This window comes from Rutilus rutilus (assembly GCF_951802725.1).
Source record: "Rutilus rutilus genome assembly, chromosome: 4".
NCBI classification, from domain to species: Eukaryota; Metazoa; Chordata; class Actinopteri; order Cypriniformes; family Leuciscidae; genus Rutilus; species Rutilus rutilus.
The window spans coordinates 8279008-8300179 of NC_140212.1; the positions used below are offsets into that span (position 1 = coordinate 8279008).

The window sequence follows — 21172 nt, forward strand, 5'->3', positions numbered from 1 at the left end:
GTTTAACAGTCGAAGATCAGATATGCAGAACAAGCAGCCAAAAACACAGAGATAGAGCAAAGAGAGAGAGAGAGTGGAGGATGGAGGATATGAGGCAAAATAAACCTTTGCTGCTTCAGGATTTAGTAAGATTACGGATTCATTTCAATGATAAAGGATGTGGTTTGGTGAGAGATGAGAATTGGCTGTTTACACAGTCATATTTTTAATTTATGCTTTTATTCAATTTAATTTAAAGGTGCAGTAAACTATATATATATAAAAAAAGTTGTTCATATTTGAAATCCCCAAGACAAACATGCCCCTACCCCAAAGGATCACGCCCCCATCTTAATAATTTGTAAGTCGCTTTGGATAAAAGCGTCTGCTAAATGACTAAATGTAAAAATGTAATAGCTCTGGGCCAAAATTCACGAACACGCTATATGCTCACAGGCACCTCCCTCCTAATCAGTGCATACGCCCCTTACTGCTGATTGGCCACAAGAGCATTTTGGCACTTGGACTCCGATGCACTTTCAACAGTGTTTCTCAGAAATCGCTTACAGCACCTTTAATGTACATGACTCTGGTACGCTTCATCCCTCTATATAAGTCCTGATCGTTGTCCAAAGTGAGCAAAACCAACTGCACGTAATGCTTTACCACAGTCCTGCTCTCTACACACCACCCCAGCAGCTTTTGTATCCTAGCCATCAGATTGGTTTCTCAAGGATCATCAAAGATGTTGATCCAAGAACATGTATGATTCAAATCAGGTTCACCAGCACTTGTTACTGATGTGACTGGCTTGTCGGGCACTTCTCACTCACCTTACAGTCTAGCTGATCCCACAAAAGTGCAATGGGGTTAGGATCAGGTATATTGGCCAGTCCATCCTGTCAGCCCTCCTGATGACTGCTTTGTTCCACAGTTTTTGCTGTGTTAGGACCACCCATTGGCCCAACGACGGAATCCAACAAGGTGGGCGAAGGTATAATGCATTTAGGTCTTTTACATGCGCTTCTGTAAAGTTTACTTGATCTATTAGAATTTAGTTTCAATTTTACTTCAGCTCCATACTTAATCTAACTCCAGTTCCATATCACTATAAAGTTTAGACTGAGATTATTACTAATATTAGTTTTGTTGTTAATTTAGATATTTGATTATTCTAGTATCCCCTTACTCTTCAGTTACTCTTCCGAACGCCGGCCGGGTTACGTGGATCTTCACGGACACAAACACACCAGTCTGACCTTAGTCATTAGTCTTAGTTATGGTTAACTATTACCTTTTTAGTCGGTTGCCTACTTCTCGCTCGTGCAAAAAAAAGTGTAGTTTATTTATGTAGTTATTATTAACTTGCTAAGTCGTTGATAGACAGAAATTAAAAGGTCTTCAGATGATGTGCCTACGGCCTACTACTCCATTCATTCATGAGCCTTTAGTTTGACCTATCCTGGACACGTATTTGAGAAAACACCAGACTCCACCTATACTGATTTCAGAAGAATACAGAATCAATCAAATATAATAACAATTTATTTGTCAGGTAAAAATGCATCATACAACACAATTAAACAATTATAAGCCAATTCAGAAATGATAAATACACAACATCACTTGCTCAAAGATATATCTAAGAGTGAGAAACATTCCTTAACATTCCATGTTATGCTCTATACCCATGTTATTTTAATCATATGTTGGTAGATAATGCTGTCAAAATGCTGTCTAAAATGATTTTTTTTAAATGTGGTAAATATGAATAGGAAAGATTCATCCAAAATCCAAAACCATAAGGCACTGGATCTTTAATAGCAATATAAGAAACTCCCAGCAGCTCCCATGATTTCATGAAAAGATGAAGTGGGTGTGGTCAGTGAGTCATATGGCCCCACCCTCTTTATTTGACTCCTCCCCCACATCATCATCATAGCCTGTTATTAAAAACAAAAGCAAATTCTCTGTTGTTTTAATTGCATTTAGACTTAGTTTAGTTGAGCAACATAAAAATTAAATGTATCTGGTTATGTAAACAGATGATAGTATCTTACCTAACCGTTTTTCCCCATCTTCATTGCTGTTCTTCACATCATCATACTCCTCCTGATCTCCCTCTGATACACATGTAAAATAAAACCACATTATAACTTGTAATACACTTTTAATACCATAGATCACTCAGATTCATGACAGTCTGGGTCTATTAGATTATGATGCAGTGAGATCCAAGCAGACGAGATTATGTCTTGAATTATTAAGGAATAACACATTTTATTAAAATGTAGCAAATAAGTTTCAATATAAGATAGAAAAGTAAATAAAAGCATTAGTATCCAAAAGAATTGTATCTAAAAGATAAGATCAAAGTATAGAGAAAGAAGGACCCAAAAGAAGTATAATATTTGCAGAATGAAAGGAGAAAAAAGAAAGCTCAGGAGAGAAGAGAAGAGGCAGAAGAAGAAGCCCAGAGTCTTCTGAAACGAAACATTTTATTTGCAGTGCCTACGTAACAGGAAAGGACTAGGGAAAGTACCTATTGAAGTTCTTCTCTTGAAACCATTTAATGATGGACTCAAGACAACATGTACCCTAGCAGGTCTGATTAGGTCATGGTCTAAGGGACATGGAATAATTTAATAAGCAATTGTGGTTTTGCACCTTTAAGACCGTTAAGAGAATTTTGCATATTTTGCATTATCTCATGTCTGCAGAGATGGAAAGAGACTTATTTTGATACCATGTTACATCACGTAATCAATCCTGATGGAAAATACAGACGGTCAACAGGATGAACCAATCAACTGACGAAAATGTATGAAAATCAATGAACATGTAAAATAATAATCATGCAACACAAGGAATATAACGATTAGGCTAATAATGGTTATATTAATATAGCAATCAATGACTAGAATTCATAAAGAGAAGATTAATAAGATGCATAGAAAAGAAACATTTATTTAAAAAAATGAATAAAAGACATCAGTAAAAATCTTTGATCTCGGTGCATGGGCTTTTTTTTTTTTTTTTTTTTACACTGTGAAAACACATCTCGAGACCACGTTTTTTTTCTTTCTTTTTATTCTCATTTTACTGCTCTGCACCTTGTTTTGTTTTTAAAGCACAACTCAGTTCTGTGTGAACGGCACTGTTGCTCACAGCATTTTCAGGGCTAATTCACACTGCAGTAACAGATGCATGAGACAATCATCAGATCACAGTTTTTTGAGAAATCATACCATACTGCTCAGACATTCCCCGACCCGACAAATGCAGATGGAAGATGTTCAGTCCGTGGGAAAAATAGTGACCAGCGGCATCAGACAGTGACAATAACACACTGATCCAGTATGTACACTGAAGTATGTCTGTTGCTCAGCATCTGTCAGTAGCCAAATGTTTGAACTAAACTATTTCTGTTTCAATAAACTATCATTTATTCAAAGAGCTGATGTGATCAATCATATCATATTTTTACTTATTTGAAAATTAATTGGGTTTGGGAAGCTAAGTACGCTCTTTATCTCTTCCAACTCTACAAATGCACCAAATATAACCCCCTGCTTAGTGCTTAACACTCTCTAAAAATTCACACAAGATCTTCACTGACACATGACATAAACATGCAGCTTTGTGGTTTGGTGGCTGGTAAAGTCTTATCTACAGATTCATCTGATTACACATCAACAACCCAGAAACAAAAATAGTCACACCGATCTGACATTCTCAGTGGAGACACTTTCATGAATATAGAAAACTTTTCATATGATTAAAATTGATAAGGCAAATGTGAATGAAAGAAAAAGCTTTAGTTCTAGAGTGGATCAGATCTGGATCACTGATGTCTCTCCTTATTTCAGGATAAAGTCATATTCATCAGTTCACACTTACATATAATCAAATAGAGTAAAGAGTATGTGTATTTGTCATTCTGTCCGAGGGGAGGATACAGGGGATCTCTAAACATAAATTGTAACATAATTAAAGCTTTTAACATTTTCCCATGATGACTCACCCGTCTGAGTGAAGTGATATTGTCTGTGATGAATCTCTTGATAAACGGCCTCAGTCGGAGTCCTGTTAAGTCCTGTGTACCAGTCAGAGAGAGCTGTGAGTGTAGACAGACAAACCTGCTGTCAGTTCACAACACATGACTGATCACACACTGAATAACACACAATATGACAGTCTCTGGATCTCTCCTACCTCTCCTCATCACTCTTTTCCGTTGAATCAGTATAAGCAGTGGCACTATGAGCAGTAAGAGCAAAACTCCCAGTACAACCACAAGCACAGAGAGAGACACTGGAGGAGTTTGTGGAGGAGTGACTGATGTTGATGTGGTTGTGGACACAGTTAAATCTGTCCTTGTAAAAACAGACAGACACAAACAGACACAAACATTAAAAATAATAAATAAAAATATTATTAGCTCTAAATGTAAAAAAAATAAAATAATTCTCAGTGTTTTGCAGTGACCTGCACAGGTGAGTCCAGCGTGCTCTTTGTGGGAGCAGTCAGTGTGGTTCTTCAGGGAGAGAGGACAGTCCCACAGGTGAATCTCATTCCCTCTGCACTCGACTCTGTTCAGCCACACAACACCTTCACCAGCACCAAAGGTTGAATTCCCATCAGCCCTCAGTGCTGCTCCACAACCCAGCTGCCTGCAGACCACCTGAGCATCGCTGATGTCCCACAGATCAGCACAGACTGAACCCCACACAGCGTTATGATACACCTCCAGCCTCCCAGAGCACCGGCCCAAACCTCCACTCAGTCTGAGAGGAACATGATCTAAATCACACACAGCAACATCACTGACCAGAAATATATTTACAATGCATTTTATGACTATTTAAAGTTGTGACAAATTATGAATGTGGAATGTGGATTCAGTGTACAAGTGCTCAGATATTAATAATTCAAGATACTGTGAATAAAGAAAATACATCCTTTTAATTATCTTACTTGAACACTGTCTCTGGTGAGGAGATTCTGAGGTAGAACAAGTCAGACGACTCCGAGGAGATTCACGAGTCTGCTCCTCTAAAATTAAAACATTAAAATTTAATTCAATGCAGAATAGAAAAATTATTAATAATAATCATACTGAAACAAACATAATGTTTTCTAACTATCTTAAATCAGTTAAATATCATCTTACCTGAGCAGGTGATCTTGGCCACTTCATTATCACAGTCATTCTGTCCCCAGGGTGAAGATGGACACTGCCATAGAGTGGAATCATGACGTCGACATTTAAGTTTATCAAGCCAATTATGAGACTTCAGTCCCTCTGAATAATCGGGTTCACTGCCAGATCTTCCACAGTTCAGCTCTTGACAGATCAGACTCACTGTGTCTCTGTCCATCTTGTTGTAGCATATATTTCCCCAGGATCCATTGTAGAAAACCTCCACATTCCCTTCACAGCCCTCAGTTAACCTGATCTCTTTAAACTCTAGATGGAAAGGGATGTGCATTAAAAATATTTGAATTTAGGTTGTGCTAAACCTAAGATTTCACCAAAATAACTGGTTAAGGCTAATGCATGCTGCTAGCACTGGTAGCATATGAAAAAGATACTTAATTATATTTGTATAATATATTATGAATCCTATGTATTACTTGATTCTGCTTGGTCAATATAAAAAAATATTTAAAAAGTAGCGGCATCCATGGCAGCGCTGTCTATCATACCATCATTCAGTAAGATGGTCTTTGTTGTAAAATATGAGCCAATCACTCCTGATTATTCTGGTGTTTATTTTGCAAAAATTACCAGCTGCACATTATTCTTTTAAACATTTGAAATTATATATTTAAAAATAGATCACATTACTTTACTGTTTACCTGAGCACACGACTCCTACATCATCCTTGTGTTGACAGTCATGTTTCCCCCAGCCTGGAGAAGAGCAGTTCCACAGGGACGTCTCATTCCCCTCACACTCCACCTCATCCAGCCATATGGGTCCAGAACCAGGACCAAACCAGGCTGGTACCTGCTGGTTACTGAGGGCCACTCCACACTGCAGCTGTCTGCACACCACATGGGCATCTTTAATATCCCAGGAGTCATCACACACTGTCCCCCATGAGCCGCTGTGAAAAACCTCCAGCCTCCCTGCACAGTCTCCCCCAGAACCCACCAGCCTGATGGACCCGCGACCTGATATTCAGAGAGAGAGAAAAACATTATTGATCACTAACAACTGAAGAATCTGCCCAGATGTTGTTGTTCTCACCAAGGCAGGTGATTGACAGCTGTTGTGTGGAGCTGCAGTTGAGAGTTTGTGGAGAGCTGCAGTTCCCCAGATGAGCTTCACTCCCAGAGCACTGGAAGCCCGTCACACACTCATGACTGTGTTCAGGACTGGATGAAGAGGAGCCAGAGAAGTTCAGCACAGAGCCACAGCCCAGCTGTCTGCAGACCACAGAGGATTCAGTGAGACTCCAGGAGTCCAGCAGAACTCTCCTCCAGACCTGATGGATGGAAACTTCCAGCTCCCCCTCACACTGTCTCTCTCCAGACAACCGCACCAGACCGTCATGAACAGCCAGAGAGGAACCTGATTGAAATATCTGGCATTTTAATCAAGATATTGCAAGGTATTTTATGCATTTAATTTTTTTTCAATAAAATCCTCTCACCAGAGCAGACGACTCCAACATCTCGTCTATGAGAACATTCAGCTCGACTCCATGAAGAGACGGAACATTCTGAGAGTTTTGTTTCATTCCCGTCACAATCAAACACATCAGCCCAGATTTCACCACTTCCCTCTCCAAACCAGTCTGATCCCACAACAGACACAGCAATCCCACAATTCAGCTGTCTACAGAGGACACTGGCAGCTCTCATATCCCAGCATGCATCACACACTGAGCCCCATTTACTGAAGTACTGACGTTCAACTCGACCAGAACAAGAGTCTGAGCCGTTTACCAGTCTGAGATCAGTGTAACCTGCACAAAATGTATTGAAACAAAACAAAAGTTTAAGGACACTTACTGCTCTTTAGAAAAGATATTTAATCTCTTTATGTTTGCAATACATGTAAAGAGAGGTCAAATATTACTTAACCAGAGCATATTACTCCTACAGCATTGTCATGGGAACAGTGTGTATTTGAAGAGTTGGATGTAGGACAGAACACAAAGTGTGATTCATTTCCTCTGCACTGAATCTCTTGTGTCCACATCTGAGCGTCTCCTTTGCCAAAAGCACCTTCTCCCAGCACCTGTTCAGGAGCCCCACAGTCCAGCTCTCTACACACAACCTCTGCATCCTGCTGGTCAAAGGCAGCGTCACACACTGAAACCCACTTCTTAATTTGAAGTATCTCTAATCTCCCAGCGCACAGATGAGATCCATTAATGAGTCTGGGGAGGCGACCTGTGTGTTTAAATGATATAAATAAACAACATTATAACTTTTTCAAAATTAAGATAAGGAAATTAATTCTGTTCAGTTTCTTTTGGTAACAAAACATTTACAGTAGGAAGATTGGACGTCTTACCTGAGCAAATGACTCCAGCATCTTCATCATGACCACAGTCATTTACACCCCATTGTTTTGATTTACAGTTCTTCAATGTTGACTCTGATCCAGTACACTTCACTTCATCCATCCATACTCGACCTGATCCTTTTCCAAAGTGAGCATCACCAACTGCACGTAATGCTCTATCACAGTTCATCTCTCTACACACCACTCCAGCAGATTTTATATCCCAGCCATCATCACACACTGTTCCCCACTGACCATCATGAAGAACCTCCACTCTACCAGCACAGAGACGGTTACTACCAACCAACCTCACGTTGCCTGTACACAAGAGTCGTTTATCTATGAAAGTCCATTCATTTATTTTAATTATGCTGCTTTTTTGCAGTTCACTTAAATAGTCCTGTGCATGGTGTGAAAATTGTTTTGCATTTTACTCAATATGAAGTCATAAAAACTGCATGTATAATATTAAAACACATCAAACCACAAGGCCATTTAATGCAATTACAAAAAAAGAAAAAATAATCAGTGAAAATCTTATTTATTGCTTCCATGAGCAAATTCTTTAAAATAAAATAAATCAATATCAGTAAGCGAATATAAACAATAATCTATATAAATGAAACTAAGAGAAATTTAACATTACAAAACGTATTGATAGTACACAGGAAGATCCTTGTGTTAAATATAAAACTATTTAATATGTTGAAAGGAACTGTTTGGCCCTTTAATTCAAGGTAAAATACCTGCACTGGTGAGTGTGACGACTGTGGACATCAGAAAGATTGTCAGACAGCTCTTCATCTTCCTCTTCCTCTGCTCTGCTCTTCAGGACTAACTTTTCATCAGTTCTCTTTACAATTCTGAAGAAAAGGAGACTGTTGTCTGCTCTGGTGAGAAAGATAAAGGTAGAGAGAGGGGAGGGGCTTCTGACGACCACCAATCACACTCAGAGTTAAACTTCAAGAGAACAGAGACAAGACAAATCAGCCAATATATATCTCCATATATATCAAGAGAAAGCCACTGTTGATGAACGGGACTCATCCTCCACCTTACAGACACTTTACTGAGGAGACACACACATGATAAAGTGCTGACAAAGTCACCCAGCTGTCATGAGAGTGAATGTGGGAAACACTTCAGTGTACATACAGCGCCAGAGTCTGACACCTGCAGAGAAAAGATACAAGCACTGATAACTAACTGCTGACCACAAACACTGAGAACACAGAGAGACATACAGTATCAAAGCACTATTCCAGAATAACAGTATACAATATTTCATTGAATTTTATTGAACTTTTGTATTTTGTGTGCAAAAAACATTGAAATAAAATGTTACAACATTCCCCAATTTCACAATAACAATAATAATAATGTCATAATATCCATGCACATATTCCGCCTGATTTTAATTGCTAAACAGAAAACATTAAAATAAATTAAAACCAATAAAATTGGACAGAAATATACAACAAATGTACAGTATGCTGGGTATGACTGATTGTCAAAAAACCCTCTGCGGGACATAAAGTGAACAACATGCTCTTCTGCTCAGTTCAAAGAGTCATTACATTCTTTTGAGGGAAAGATCCTTGATCACAGCTGCTGTTTGTAAACTTACTTCCCAAAGTACATTCCAACGTTCTTTAGCAAAATATACTGTATATGTTCACCATCAGTGGGTCTACATTCAATAGGAATATTATATTTGTATAAGTTGCTGTGAAATATTAAAGACTGGAGCAGTGGAAGTTAAATGGTGAAGCATCTGAAATCATAATTATATACAAATGGATTGAATGTTGTGATTTTTTTTCTTTTTCTTTTTTTCTTTTCCTTTTTGTTCTCTCAAACTGTCATGTCTACATCATATAAATGTTTAAGTGCAATGGGATCACAAAAACGTAAACTTTTTTTTTTTTTTTTCTGGAAAGAGAAGTTTAAACTAAGCATTTTATCCTGACAAACACTGATTACATGTAATTGATTTAGTACATTTCAATACAAAATAGTATATATGGTAACATATGGTGGATAGCAGTTAAAACATATAAGCTATGCAGCGCCAGGCGCAACGCAAGTGTTTCGCAGTTATCATTTTTACGTCCTGCACCACAGTGATTAAATAGCAAATGCATTTGCACCCAACTGAATTTTGAGGGAACTGAAATAGACTGCGCAATATATTTTTTGTTATTTAAAGAGCGCGTTAGTAGGCTAATGTACATTATACTAGGCGGGTCCACAACACGTCCACTCTGCTTTTTACACACAAAGGGATTCGCAGCAGCACACAAACATGCCAAATATTAAAAATAAAAGGATTACAGTGTAAAAGATTAATATTGTGTCATAAAGATATAGTGGAATCCGGCTTGTCCCGTAGAGTAGATGGTCTGCTCGCGCGCTTTGGCTTTTAAAGGGAATGGGAGATGAGACTCTGGTTGGTTTATTTCACGTTACACCCAAAACACACCCATTAATCATTAAGAGAATAGTAACAACACTTTTAGGCCATGCATGCAGACCATTTTTCCCATCCTTAAAGCTACACTGTGTAGGATTTTCTCCCATCTAGCGGTGAAATTGTTTATGTCTACCAACTGAATATTACTTTCTAGCCCCTCCCATTCCAAGGGCTTTTTAACTCCTATGGTGGCCGTATTATTTCAAATCTGCCGGCAGTCGCGAATAATCTCCCCCTCGCATTTGTCACGGTGCCAATGAGTGTCAAAACGCGAAAGGCGAAGCTTGAATTTCCAGGTTTGTCCATAGACAGTAAAAGAAATGGACACAGCGATTTAATGTGTATTAAATATGCATTAATAATTAATGTAATTAAATCGTATTCAAAGCGATCACAATTGGATTCAACGGAGAAAAGTGAAGTCAATTAGAAGCACTCACTTCCTGATGGCTGACCGTACTGCGCAGACTCAAACTGAGCTTGATGAAGTAGATGTGACGTGAGCAACCTGTCTGTCTTCTAGTAGCTGTGCCAAGAGAAATCTGAATCATTCCCTTCCGAAACTTGCAGAGACGGAGAGTGTGAGTAGGAGGTGTCCATGAGCTAGGAGCAGGAGAAACTTTTGCTAAGTATTCTGATTAATTATTTTGTCATTTTGCCTCCACGTCCCTCCGATTGCCCGCGAGCTTCTCCTCCTGTCCATACGGTAATTTCTCTACTGTGCGACAGAGTCGCGTGGTTATGACGCAATCGTTAGCCTATTTTTACAAAAACTGCTTCTACGGGGCCATAACGTAAGATACAAGGTAATGGAGCCTTTTATACATTTTTGTGTTTCTTTAGAGATAAATAATGGACAAATGGAGTCTTTAAACGTCTCAGATGTGAAGTTATTCGCTGTCAAAGTGACGCCAAAATGAATGGGAGTCAATGGAATGCTAACAGCAGGTGATGGTCTGCTAATCAATGGCGGCCCCCGGGGAAGCTTCAGTTTTTTCTGAAAGATTACCCACTTGGGTATGTCCCTCTTTGGCTAATGTATTTTCAAGATGGAGGCGCAACATGGCTGCCGCCATTCGAGCGAGTCGCTCGTATGTATTCTAAATGGCAGATTCTACGCTTACGAGAATACTTGATAAGTTGGTAGAAGTAATTACACATTAATGAGCACATATCATTTTGAAAGAACAAAGTGTTTTTTGCTAAGAATCAACTTAAAAAATTACACAGTGTAGCTTTAAACTAGCAAAAGTGGATTCAGACACGCCTTAAGTGAACGTGTGCCTTGTGCTTTAGACCATGCACTAAGATCGTTAAAATAGGGCCCTTAAACTTTGCAGAAAACTTAAAACTTTAAAAGGATTTGAGGCAGTGGGTGTGGTTTCAGTTATAAAGTCCCTCCCTGTTTTCCTGGCTCCTCCCCCACATCGTCATAGTCTGTTATTAGAAAACAAAAGCAAAATAATTTATCAATATATGCTTTAAAAAGTATTATAAATGAACACATCAATATTGCCAATCAAGTTAAATGAGCTATCAAAATCACAGATATCGATATTATAAAGCGATTATAAAAAATTAAACGTATATTCAGAGTAAGGTAAAAAGGTGTCAGTAACATACCAAACATGTCACTCATATATTCCCTGAAATTCTTCACATCATCATACTCCTCCTGAACACCCTCTGATATAAATGTGTCCATTATTAATTACATTTGCAATAATTTGAAGACAAACAAACAAACCAAAAAATTTATTTGAGAGAGTGATTTGAATCCCACACCTGCTTTATCATTGGAGAATTGTCGTACAATGATGACATCATCATAGTTTTCTGGCAAGTCAAAATTGACAAATAGACAAAATTCAATTAAATGTATCCATTAAATGTGCAAGATTTTGGATTTTGAAACAGTGCATATGTATAATTAAAATGCATATAAATCTAGATTGTTAAAACCTGTAAATGATAATAAGAAATAAACCTGTATCACGAGATCTCAGTCCAACAGTGATTATATCATCATAATTCTCAGGTGTGATTTGCTGCTCTTCTAAATGAGTAAACAACAATAAGGAAATAAACAAAAACTGCTTTAACTATTCCAGGTCCAATAGTTCATTTAATTTAGTGAAATGAGTTAAAGTCACTGACCTTTATTAGACCCTTCAGTGGTGGTGATGTCATTATAGTAGTCAGGTGCGGCTCCTCCTGCAGAATTTGCTTTAAAAAGTTTAATAAATCCTTATCTGAATTATTACGTGCTGAATGGTTTACATAATTTCAACCTAGTTAAGATAACCTGCTAAGTGAGTGTTTTTGTTTGAGTCCTCTAACCTGAAAGAAGCTCATCAACATCTTCATACCCAGAATGCTGTTCTTCAGAGAGGACACTTCCTATTATGGAGAAGTAGATTCATCAGACACGTTCACAACCGTAAATCAGCCAATATCTAACAATATCTCTAACACTGTATCAGTCTTAATTTTGACAGCAAATTTTTATTTAATTTAATTTTAGTCATCTGAATTTTTTTAGTTTTAGTTGACTAAATATTAAAATATTTTAGTTGACTAAATCAACAGTAGATTTAATCAACTAAAATCTAATGGGTTTGGTAAAATTGTAATGCATCAATTAAGCATCTCTTAAACTTCCACACTCATTATAATACTCCTGGAGAAAACATTAATCTGTTAAAATAAATGATATTAAGGTTTGAACATGCAATGCAGACACAGATTTAACTGCTGTGACATATAACATGTCTTTATTTGTCTTAGAATTAAATAAAACCACTTCTCATAAAGAAACAAGAACATGGTCTTCTTTTTAATTAATGATGCATTCTTTATAACAACTTGCATACAACATACATTCTTTCAAGCAGACATATTTATTTGTATAAATTAAATATAGATTAATCCTTATTAATGCTAAAGTTATTCAGTCAAGAGCATTGAGTGATTTTCTGTTTTTCTTTTGTTGTTTGATTAACATTAATGACGGACAGCAGCAGCAGGTTATTAGGCTGCTGTCACTTTAAGGCTGAATGCATGAATCACTGAAACACAGCCGGTATTCTTTTCAAACTTTTTACGTTCACTTAAAGGAGAACTCCGGTCAATTTTAACATTGAGCTCATTTTTTTTGTACATTTGGAGTGCTGTCAATACAGAGAACAACGACAAAAATCGGTGTTGCCTACACCGTGTTATCCTCTTTTTAAAATTTGCACCCTGTTGACTTCAAAGGGGCAATGTTTAAACCTGCTTTTAGCCTCTTAATATCCTTGATGTGTCATTACAAGTGCACAGCCAATGTGAGTGATTCCTTCAGAGTGAACACGAGTGAATCTGACTGCAGTAGATGTGAAAGATAAGAATAAAAATGATGTTATTTAAGCCAGCGCAAATACCATAGACAGTAAAATAAATGGACACAGCGACCCCATTGGATTCAACGGAGACAAAGTGAAGCCAATTAGAAAATCTTACTTCCTGGGGGTCCAGCGTACTGCGCAGACTCAAACTGAGCTCGACGACGTAGATGTGACGTGAGCAAACCGTCTGTCTTCTAGTAGCTGTGCCAAGATCAATCTGAATCATTACTTTCCGAAACTCGCAGAGACGGAGAGTGTGAGTAGGAGCTGTCCATGATCTTGGAGCAGGAGAAACTTTTTGTAGGTGTTCTGATTAATTACTTTGTCATTTTGCCTCGACGTCCTCCCGATTGCCCGCGAGCTTCTCCTCCTGTCCATACGGTAATTCTCTACTGTGCGACAGAGAGTCGCGTGGCTGTGACGCAATCGTTAGCCTACTTTTACAAAAACTGCTTCTACAGGGCCATAACGTAAGATACAAGGTAATGGAGCATTTTATACATTGTCGTGTTTCTTTAGAAATAAATAATGGACAAATGGAGTCTTTAAACGCCTCAGATGTGAAGTTATTCGCTGTCAAAGTGACGCCAAAATGAATGGGAGTCAATGGGATGCTAACTGCAGGTGGGGTTCCGTTAGCCAATGGCGGCGTCCGGGGGTACTTCAAAATAATACAAATCCCTGCACCCTTGGCAAATACCTGTATTTACATCCTGTTTTCGGGTCGAAGTCCAAAGTAGTCGATTGTCGAGTTCACGCGCGTGATCATAGGTAACTAAACCTATGGGCGTGAACTACTTTGGACTTCGACTACTTTGGACTTCGACCAGTGGTCATCACGCTTTTTTAGATTTATCCATATGTCTGGCCTGCTCTTTCTCTAAAAAGTTTACATTTTTGAACGTTTTATGAGATGAAACATTTTTATGACATTTTTGTCTAATATTTATTCATTGACGAAAATGTCAATAGATTTTCGTAATAGTTTTTGTGATTCAGAACTGAATTTTATTTAATAATGACGAAAATTATTCGTCAACAAATTAACTGCAATTAAAATTAGCACCTGTATCATTTTAGATAACACACAAAACTCCCACAAATGGATCCACAAATTATTTACTCTACTGACCACTATGCACAGGGCCGCATTAACACAATCAGAGGCCCTGAAGCTTTAACTCTCAGGAGCCCCACACTGCATGCACACCCATACATTCCTCAAAAATGCATAATATTATCTGTATATAGACCCATGAGTGTGGATCATTTTTACCTTGAAATTAACAGTGGTTTGGAGCAAAAATGGATAAAAATGCCCTCAAAACTGGATGGGTTTTCTTGTTTTTTATATTTTTTAGTTATGCAATATCACATCAGCAAGAATGCTGTTTTATCAAATATCAGCATGATTACAAATGTGATATTGACTTTATACAGCAGTTATGCAGTTTTGCTCGCAAATGAACATAGTTCCGAACAAAGCCACAGCAGAACCTTTGTGCATTTCCGAGCAACACAAAGTGGTGTTTTGTTCCTGAAAGAATTCACGTTTCGTAAGATTCGGTTGAGTGATTGATTCAATGACCCATACATAAAGTCAGTCACTTGCTTCGTTCATGAATAAATAAGCCGTTTTGAACTAATCGATTTATAAAGGATTCAATGCTGCCCCCTACTGGCGGTTTTATTTTTATTTTTATACTTTAGTTTTAGTTTAAAAATATAATTTCTATTTTTCCATCATTTCATATTTCTATGTTCAAAATTGACTACATGTTTATGAATATGTATACATTCTTTTAAACTTTTATACACGTGATTTTTTATTGTTTTGGCTCACACATTTTTTTTTTTTTAAGACCATGAATTATTCAGCAAAACAGAGACGGATTAATTTTACTGTCAGTCTTTTATCTTCTTGCATGATTTTTCCACAACAAAACAAAGTCATCACACCATACATCACAAACCAAATGTATCTAGCTCTGCTGAATATTAAATATGCTATTTAAATATATAGTTTTAAGCTATTATGTATCCCTATGAGCCCATGTGTCCCCTGTTTTTTCTTGTATAATTGAGAAAAATAACAAAGGACATAAGTCTCTCAAGATGATCAAGTCTCCGTCTAAACTGGCATCAAATCATGAATTTTAGTTTTGGAGGTTTAATCCTGCGAGGACTCATTTCACATAGTGTATGTGTTGCTTCTTTGAGTTCTGGAGCAAGAAAAACCTGAGTATGTTTGTTTTATTTGCTCGCCTAAGCAGATTTTTTGTCACATTCGGTACATGGGCTGTGTTAATTTTGCTGCTCAGTCAAATAGTTTAAAGAAAAAACTTAGATTTGTTGTGTTATCTCCTCCCCGCTAATGTCTCTGACCGTGTTGTCGACTCTCTACTCTGAGGATGCTGAGGAGATAACGGTAGCATAGCGTGGAAGAGTTTAATGCACAACTTCACAAGCCCGCATCTTCTAGTTCTTTTACGAGAGGTCTCTCGTACTGCGTAATATCTTACGCTAGGGGAAAATCTTGCCGTACGACGTCAGCCATGCACGTTTGTGCTTACACCGCCGCTGGGCAGGCTGTATCTGCGTTGCATTCTATGGCCATCCTGAAAATCTTCCAGGCCAACCTTCTCCGTAAACTGGATGAGGAAGGACCGGAAGCTATCAGCGTGCCGGACCTGAGGAGCGCAACGGACCTAGCTCTTCACGCCACTAAGTCCGCTGCACAGGCCATAGGGCGGAGCATGGCCTCTCTCACCGTAGCGGAGAGACACTTATGGCTCACGCTCTCAGAGATGTCGGACTCGGAGCGCACCGCGTTTCTCGACGCCCCCATCTCCCCTGCCGGCCTCTTTGGATCATCCGTCAAGGATTTCGCGGATAGATTCGCTGAGGTGAAGAAAACGTCTCAGGCCATGAAGCACTTTCTGCCTAAGCGCTCCAGTTCCGCAGCAGGTCGCTCTAAACAGCCGTCTGCTCGAAGCTCCCAGCCACAGCCTCCACCCACCGCCACCGCCGCCGCTTCGCAGCGTCGACAGGCCTGGGACCCAAGACCACGCTCTCGCTCTACTGGCCGCCGCCCCCCTCCGCGTGGGCCCCGGCCTAAGATCGAGATAAAGCCCAAGGTCTCAAAGTCTTCCTAGCCCGACTAGGAAAACAACGGTGTTCAAGTCCTGCTGCGGCCAGACTTCCACCAAAACTTCTCGCTCGTTCAGTTCCAGAAAATGCGACTGTTCCAGTGGATTCTGCAGAAAACAAGCTGGTACCACAGCCCGTTTGCCTGCACACAAACGCCGTTTTTACGGCGACCCAGATAAATCCCATAAAGAGTGTATTTTCTGGTATTCCGGCCATGGCCGATGGTGCTATGAGTGTAGTAAAAATGCCCACAGTCCAGTGCTCATCCCTACACACAAGCACAGCCCGCTACACTCTAGGGCTCGCACACATAAAATCGGCTCATGTCGATTGTGCATTAAATGTAGTGAATGTGCCCACGACCCAGTGCCCACAAACACTACACACTGCATGTCTCACGGTTTCTGTAAAAACGAAACCAACGCACATACAGTCAGCTCAAGCAGACGGTGATTTCAGTGTAGTAAATGTGCCCGCTGTCCCGTGCCCACATTCACTCACAGACATGACAAGCCCCACAGGGCTAGCCCCGCTCGCTCTCTCTCAGCAAGCCGCTATAGGAGAGTCGAGAGCAGGCTGCCCGCTGTGATCAGCGCACCCCCCGCCTCGAACGCTGCAAGCACGGCGTCTATGTTACAGCATACCGAAGCTCTCCAGTCGCCACCATGTCGTGACCAGAGCCCAGATCTCATTCAACCCCTAGCTATTCATGCAAGTGCATGGGCAAAGCTCCCCGGGGTATCAGAATGGGTGCTGAACATTATAAAAAGAGGCTATTTGCTACAGTTCGCTCTACGCCCCCGCCGTTACGCGGCGCGAATCAAAACTACGGTGAAAAGGTAAGTAGCACATCTACTTCAAGCCGAAATAGCGAAACTATTGCGCAAAGGGGCCATAGAGCCTTTATCTCAAGCTCAGAGCGAAGGGGGTCTATACAGCAGATATTTTCTGGTACCGAAAAAAGACGGGGGTATCAGACCCATTCTAGATCTAAGACAGCTGAACAAAGTGCTTTCGAAACGCCGGTTCAGAATGCTCACAACCAGGAAAATCCTCTCGCAAATTCGCCCAGGGGACTGGTTTATGTCAATAGATCTGAAGGACGCGTATATCCAAATACAAATAGCGTCACGTCACAGGCGATTTTTGAGATTCGCCTTCGAGGGCCAGGCATATCAATACACAGTGCTGCCTTTTGGCCTGTCCCTAGCACTCCGTACATTCACGATGTGCATGGACGCGGCTCTTGCACCCCTGAAACTTCGGGGCATGCGAGTTTTGAATTACTTGGACGATTGGCTGATTCTAGCTCGATCACACTCAGAGCTCATAGAACACAGGACCATATTACTCGAACATCTCGAGAATCTTGGTCTCAAAGTCAATTGGTCTCCCAGTCAGAGAATATCTTTTCTGGGCACAGAACTGGACTCGCTGTCTATGACAGCACAGCTATCGCCACAGCGCAGACTGAATATTCAGCGCAAGACGGAATCCTTCCGCCGCGGCACTATAGTCCAGCTCAGAAAGTTTCAGAAGATGCTGGGTATCATGGCCTCAGCATCATCAGTACTCCAGTTGGGTCTGCTTCACATGTGCCCACTGCAGTTCTGGCTAAAAGCGCGAGTACCGCATCGAGCGTGGACCTCCGGTCTTTTTCGCCTCAAGGTCGATCAGAAATGCGTCTCAGCTCTGAAACCTTGGAGAGCGACCAACTGGTACGGTCAGGTGTAAGCCTGGGGACTTCCTCGAGAGTGAAGGTGGTGTCTACGGATGCCTCCACCTCGGGATGGGGAGCGCTGCTCGAGGGCAGAGCGTTCTTCGGCCAGTGGTCAGAACGGGAAAGGCTCCTACACATAAACTGCCTGGAGATGATGGCAGTTGACAACGCGTTGAGGCGTTTTTGTCCACAGATAATAGGACACCACGTCTTGGTCTGTTCGGACAACATGTCGGTGGTGGCCTATATAAATCGCCAAGGAGGTATCAGGTCCCGAAACCTTTTCAGGCTGACGGAGCGCCTCTTGGTCTGGGCTCAGCACAATCTGCGCTTGCTGAGAGCAGCGCACGTGCCAGGCCACCTGAACGTGGGACCAGACAGACTGTCCAGGAACAATGTTCCGGCAGGGGAATGGTCCCTACACCCGCAGACAGTCCAACTGCTGTGGAAGACATTCGGCAGAGCAAAGATAGACCTGTTTGCGTCTCAAGAAAACGCTCACTGTCCGGAGTTTTTTTCCAAGAGCAGGAATGCGCTGGCCCACGTCTGGCCCCACTGCCCGCTCTATGCTTTTCCCCCCGTCACGCTCCTGCCTCAGGTATTAGAGCGGATCAGGGAAAACGGATGCTCAGTGCTACTTGTGGCTCCCTTCTGGAAAAACCAGGCTTGGTTTCCAGTTCTGATGCAGCTGACAAGCACTGCCCCATGGCCGATATCGGTGAGGAGGGACCTCCTTTCTCAGGCCAAGGGCTCGATCTGGCATCCTCGCCCAGAGCTATGGTCCCTACATGCGTGGGCCATCAACGGGTACCCGCTAACCTCCCGGTGGGAGTGTTAAACACGATCACGCAGGCTAGGGCCCCATCTACTAGACGGCTCTATTCCTCGAAATGGTCTGTGTTCTCTAGCTGGTGCACAGCTCGTGGCATATCACCCTCAGACTGTGGGGTGACGGAGGTTCTCTCCTTCCTGCAAGAGCTACTGGATAAGGGCAGAACCCCATCCACGCTCAAGGTTTATGTGGCGGCCATAGCAGCGTTTACTAAACCGACGCTTGGCCAGTCACTTGGAAGGAACGATCTGGTCATCCGCTTCCTTAGAGGAGCTAAGAGGCTGAACCCTCCCAGACCTCCCTCAGTCCCCATGTGGGACCTTTCTACGGTTTTGGAAGCCATGAAAGGTGCCCCATTCGAGCCAATCCAATCAATAGATATCAAACACTTGTCTCTCAAGACAGTGTTTCTTCTGGCTCTCGCTTCGGTAAAGCGTATAGGGGATTTGCAAGCGCTCTCAGTGAGCGCGACGTGTATGGAATTTGGGCCAAATGACTCGAAAGTCATACTCAAACCAAGGCACGGGTACGTTCCTAAATCCCTCAACACACCGTTTAGGGCACAGGTGATTTCCCTGTCGGCCCTGCCGGTCTCTAATGAGGAAAAGGACACAAGCTCCCTTTGCCTGGTCAGGGCTTTAAGGGCTTATGTGTCTCGCTCGACTGTCTTCAGACAGACGGAGCAGCTCTTTGTTTCGTTCAGTGGACGTTCTAAGGGACTAGCTGCGTCGAAACAGAGTCTATTCAGGTGGATAGTTGATGCTATAGCGCTGGCTTACACTTCTAAGGGCCTGCAGTGCCCGTTAGGTGTCAGAGCGCACTCCACAAGAGGCATGTGGCATGGCATCCTCTTCGTGGGCTTGGTCTAGCGGGATTGCCTTGCAAGATATCTGTACGGCGGCAGGCTGGGCCTCCCCGTCTACATTTATAAGGTTTTATAACCTAGAAGTTCCCGCCTTGCAGGCTAAGCTGTTTTCGGTCTAATGTAAGACCCTTAATATTCATCAGTTCAGGCCGAGTTTTCGCCCTGACTGTGTGGAACACTTTGATATAATTTGCTCTTAATAGGATGCTATTTATTACGGGAATGATGTTGTTCTAGCCCCTCTTTCCCGGACTCTCTGCGAGTCCCTGGTGATCATGCACTATATGAGCCCCGGGCACCTGCCCTTGGGACTTTGGTGTTGGATCTCAGCACGCACGGCGTTTTACACTGTGTTCCCCTAGCGTAAGATATTACGCAGTACGAGAGACCTCTCGTAAGAGAACGTACTCGGTTACTAACGTAACCTCGGTTCTCTCTAGAAGAGGGAACGGGTACTGTGTATCTTTGCCGTCTCGCATCACGCTCTGGTTCGCTTCGGCGATGAAAAACCAGATTCTATCAGCCTGTCGAGCTGTATTTATAGGCCCAAGCCACGCCCGTTTCGGCGGGACGTGACGCAGTGGGCGCGAAGCGCCCTCATTGGATCTGAAGTCACGAGGGGCCTCTCTCAATAGGCTGCTGCCGTTGCCGCAGGGCAGCCAATGGGTGCGCGTGCCGTCTTGCCTATGTCTGCATGCTGCCGCAACGCGTTTTACATTATTTCAAAATTAAGGATAATTTTTGGCTTCAATATCTTGCGGAAAAGAGATTTTCCCCTAGCGTAAGATATTGCGCAGTACTCGTTCCCTCTTCTAGAGAGAACCGAGGTTACGTTAGTAACCGAGTACGTCACGCACACTCAAAGCAAAGCATCAATAACAAAACTATAACAGCATAGTCAAAACTTTTTAAAATGGGTAAATAAATTTTAAATTTAAATGTTCAATTATATATATTTTTCCAGCATTACTTGGGCCCTCCCCCAGCCTGGGCCCAGGTAAGCCCATGCATTAATGCGGCCCTGCCAATAAATAAAGTGATTACACTTTTTGATCTCCACAAAACAGACACACACATTTACTCACCCCTCTGAGTGAAAAAAATCTGTCTATTAGTGGGTCTGTGAAGAAGCTCCTCATAAACGGCCTCAGTCGTCGTCCTGTGTCTCCTCTTAGAGAGAGCTGTGAGTGTAGACAGACAAACCTGCTGTCAGTTCACAACACATGACTGATCACACACTGAAT

The 21172-nt window shown here is 41.4% G+C and overlaps 1 protein-coding gene and 1 long non-coding RNA gene across 2 annotated transcripts in view; both read right to left on the reverse strand.

The window, feature by feature from the left end:
• The window catches only part of LOC311289115 (uncharacterized protein), a 45772-nt gene that overhangs the window by 15444 nt on the left and 9156 nt on the right, over nucleotides 1-21172 (reverse strand). The window contains exons 18-32 of the mRNA XM_084406872.1: nucleotides 21014-21109; nucleotides 12316-12375; nucleotides 12133-12201; nucleotides 11963-12031; nucleotides 11761-11811; nucleotides 11599-11661; nucleotides 7512-7820; nucleotides 7076-7387; nucleotides 6643-6957; nucleotides 6198-6560; nucleotides 5843-6160; nucleotides 5153-5449; nucleotides 4957-5034; nucleotides 4468-4782; nucleotides 4195-4350 (exon numbers count right to left, since the gene is read on the reverse strand). Of these exons, the coding sequence (XP_084262998.1) occupies nucleotides 4195-4350; nucleotides 4468-4782; nucleotides 4957-5034; nucleotides 5153-5449; nucleotides 5843-6160; nucleotides 6198-6560; nucleotides 6643-6957; nucleotides 7076-7387; nucleotides 7512-7820; nucleotides 11599-11661; nucleotides 11761-11811; nucleotides 11963-12031; nucleotides 12133-12201; nucleotides 12316-12375; nucleotides 21014-21109 (2871 nt within the window). The remainder of the gene's footprint in view (nucleotides 1-4194; nucleotides 4351-4467; nucleotides 4783-4956; nucleotides 5035-5152; nucleotides 5450-5842; nucleotides 6161-6197; nucleotides 6561-6642; nucleotides 6958-7075; nucleotides 7388-7511; nucleotides 7821-11598; nucleotides 11662-11760; nucleotides 11812-11962; nucleotides 12032-12132; nucleotides 12202-12315; nucleotides 12376-21013; nucleotides 21110-21172) is intronic.
• On the reverse strand, nucleotides 1555-4092 carry LOC311288814. Its single transcript, XR_014627012.1, has 3 exons — nucleotides 4004-4092; nucleotides 2040-2102; nucleotides 1555-1922 (listed from the first exon to the last, which is right to left on the reverse strand). It is a non-coding gene; the product is annotated as an uncharacterized lncRNA (long non-coding RNA).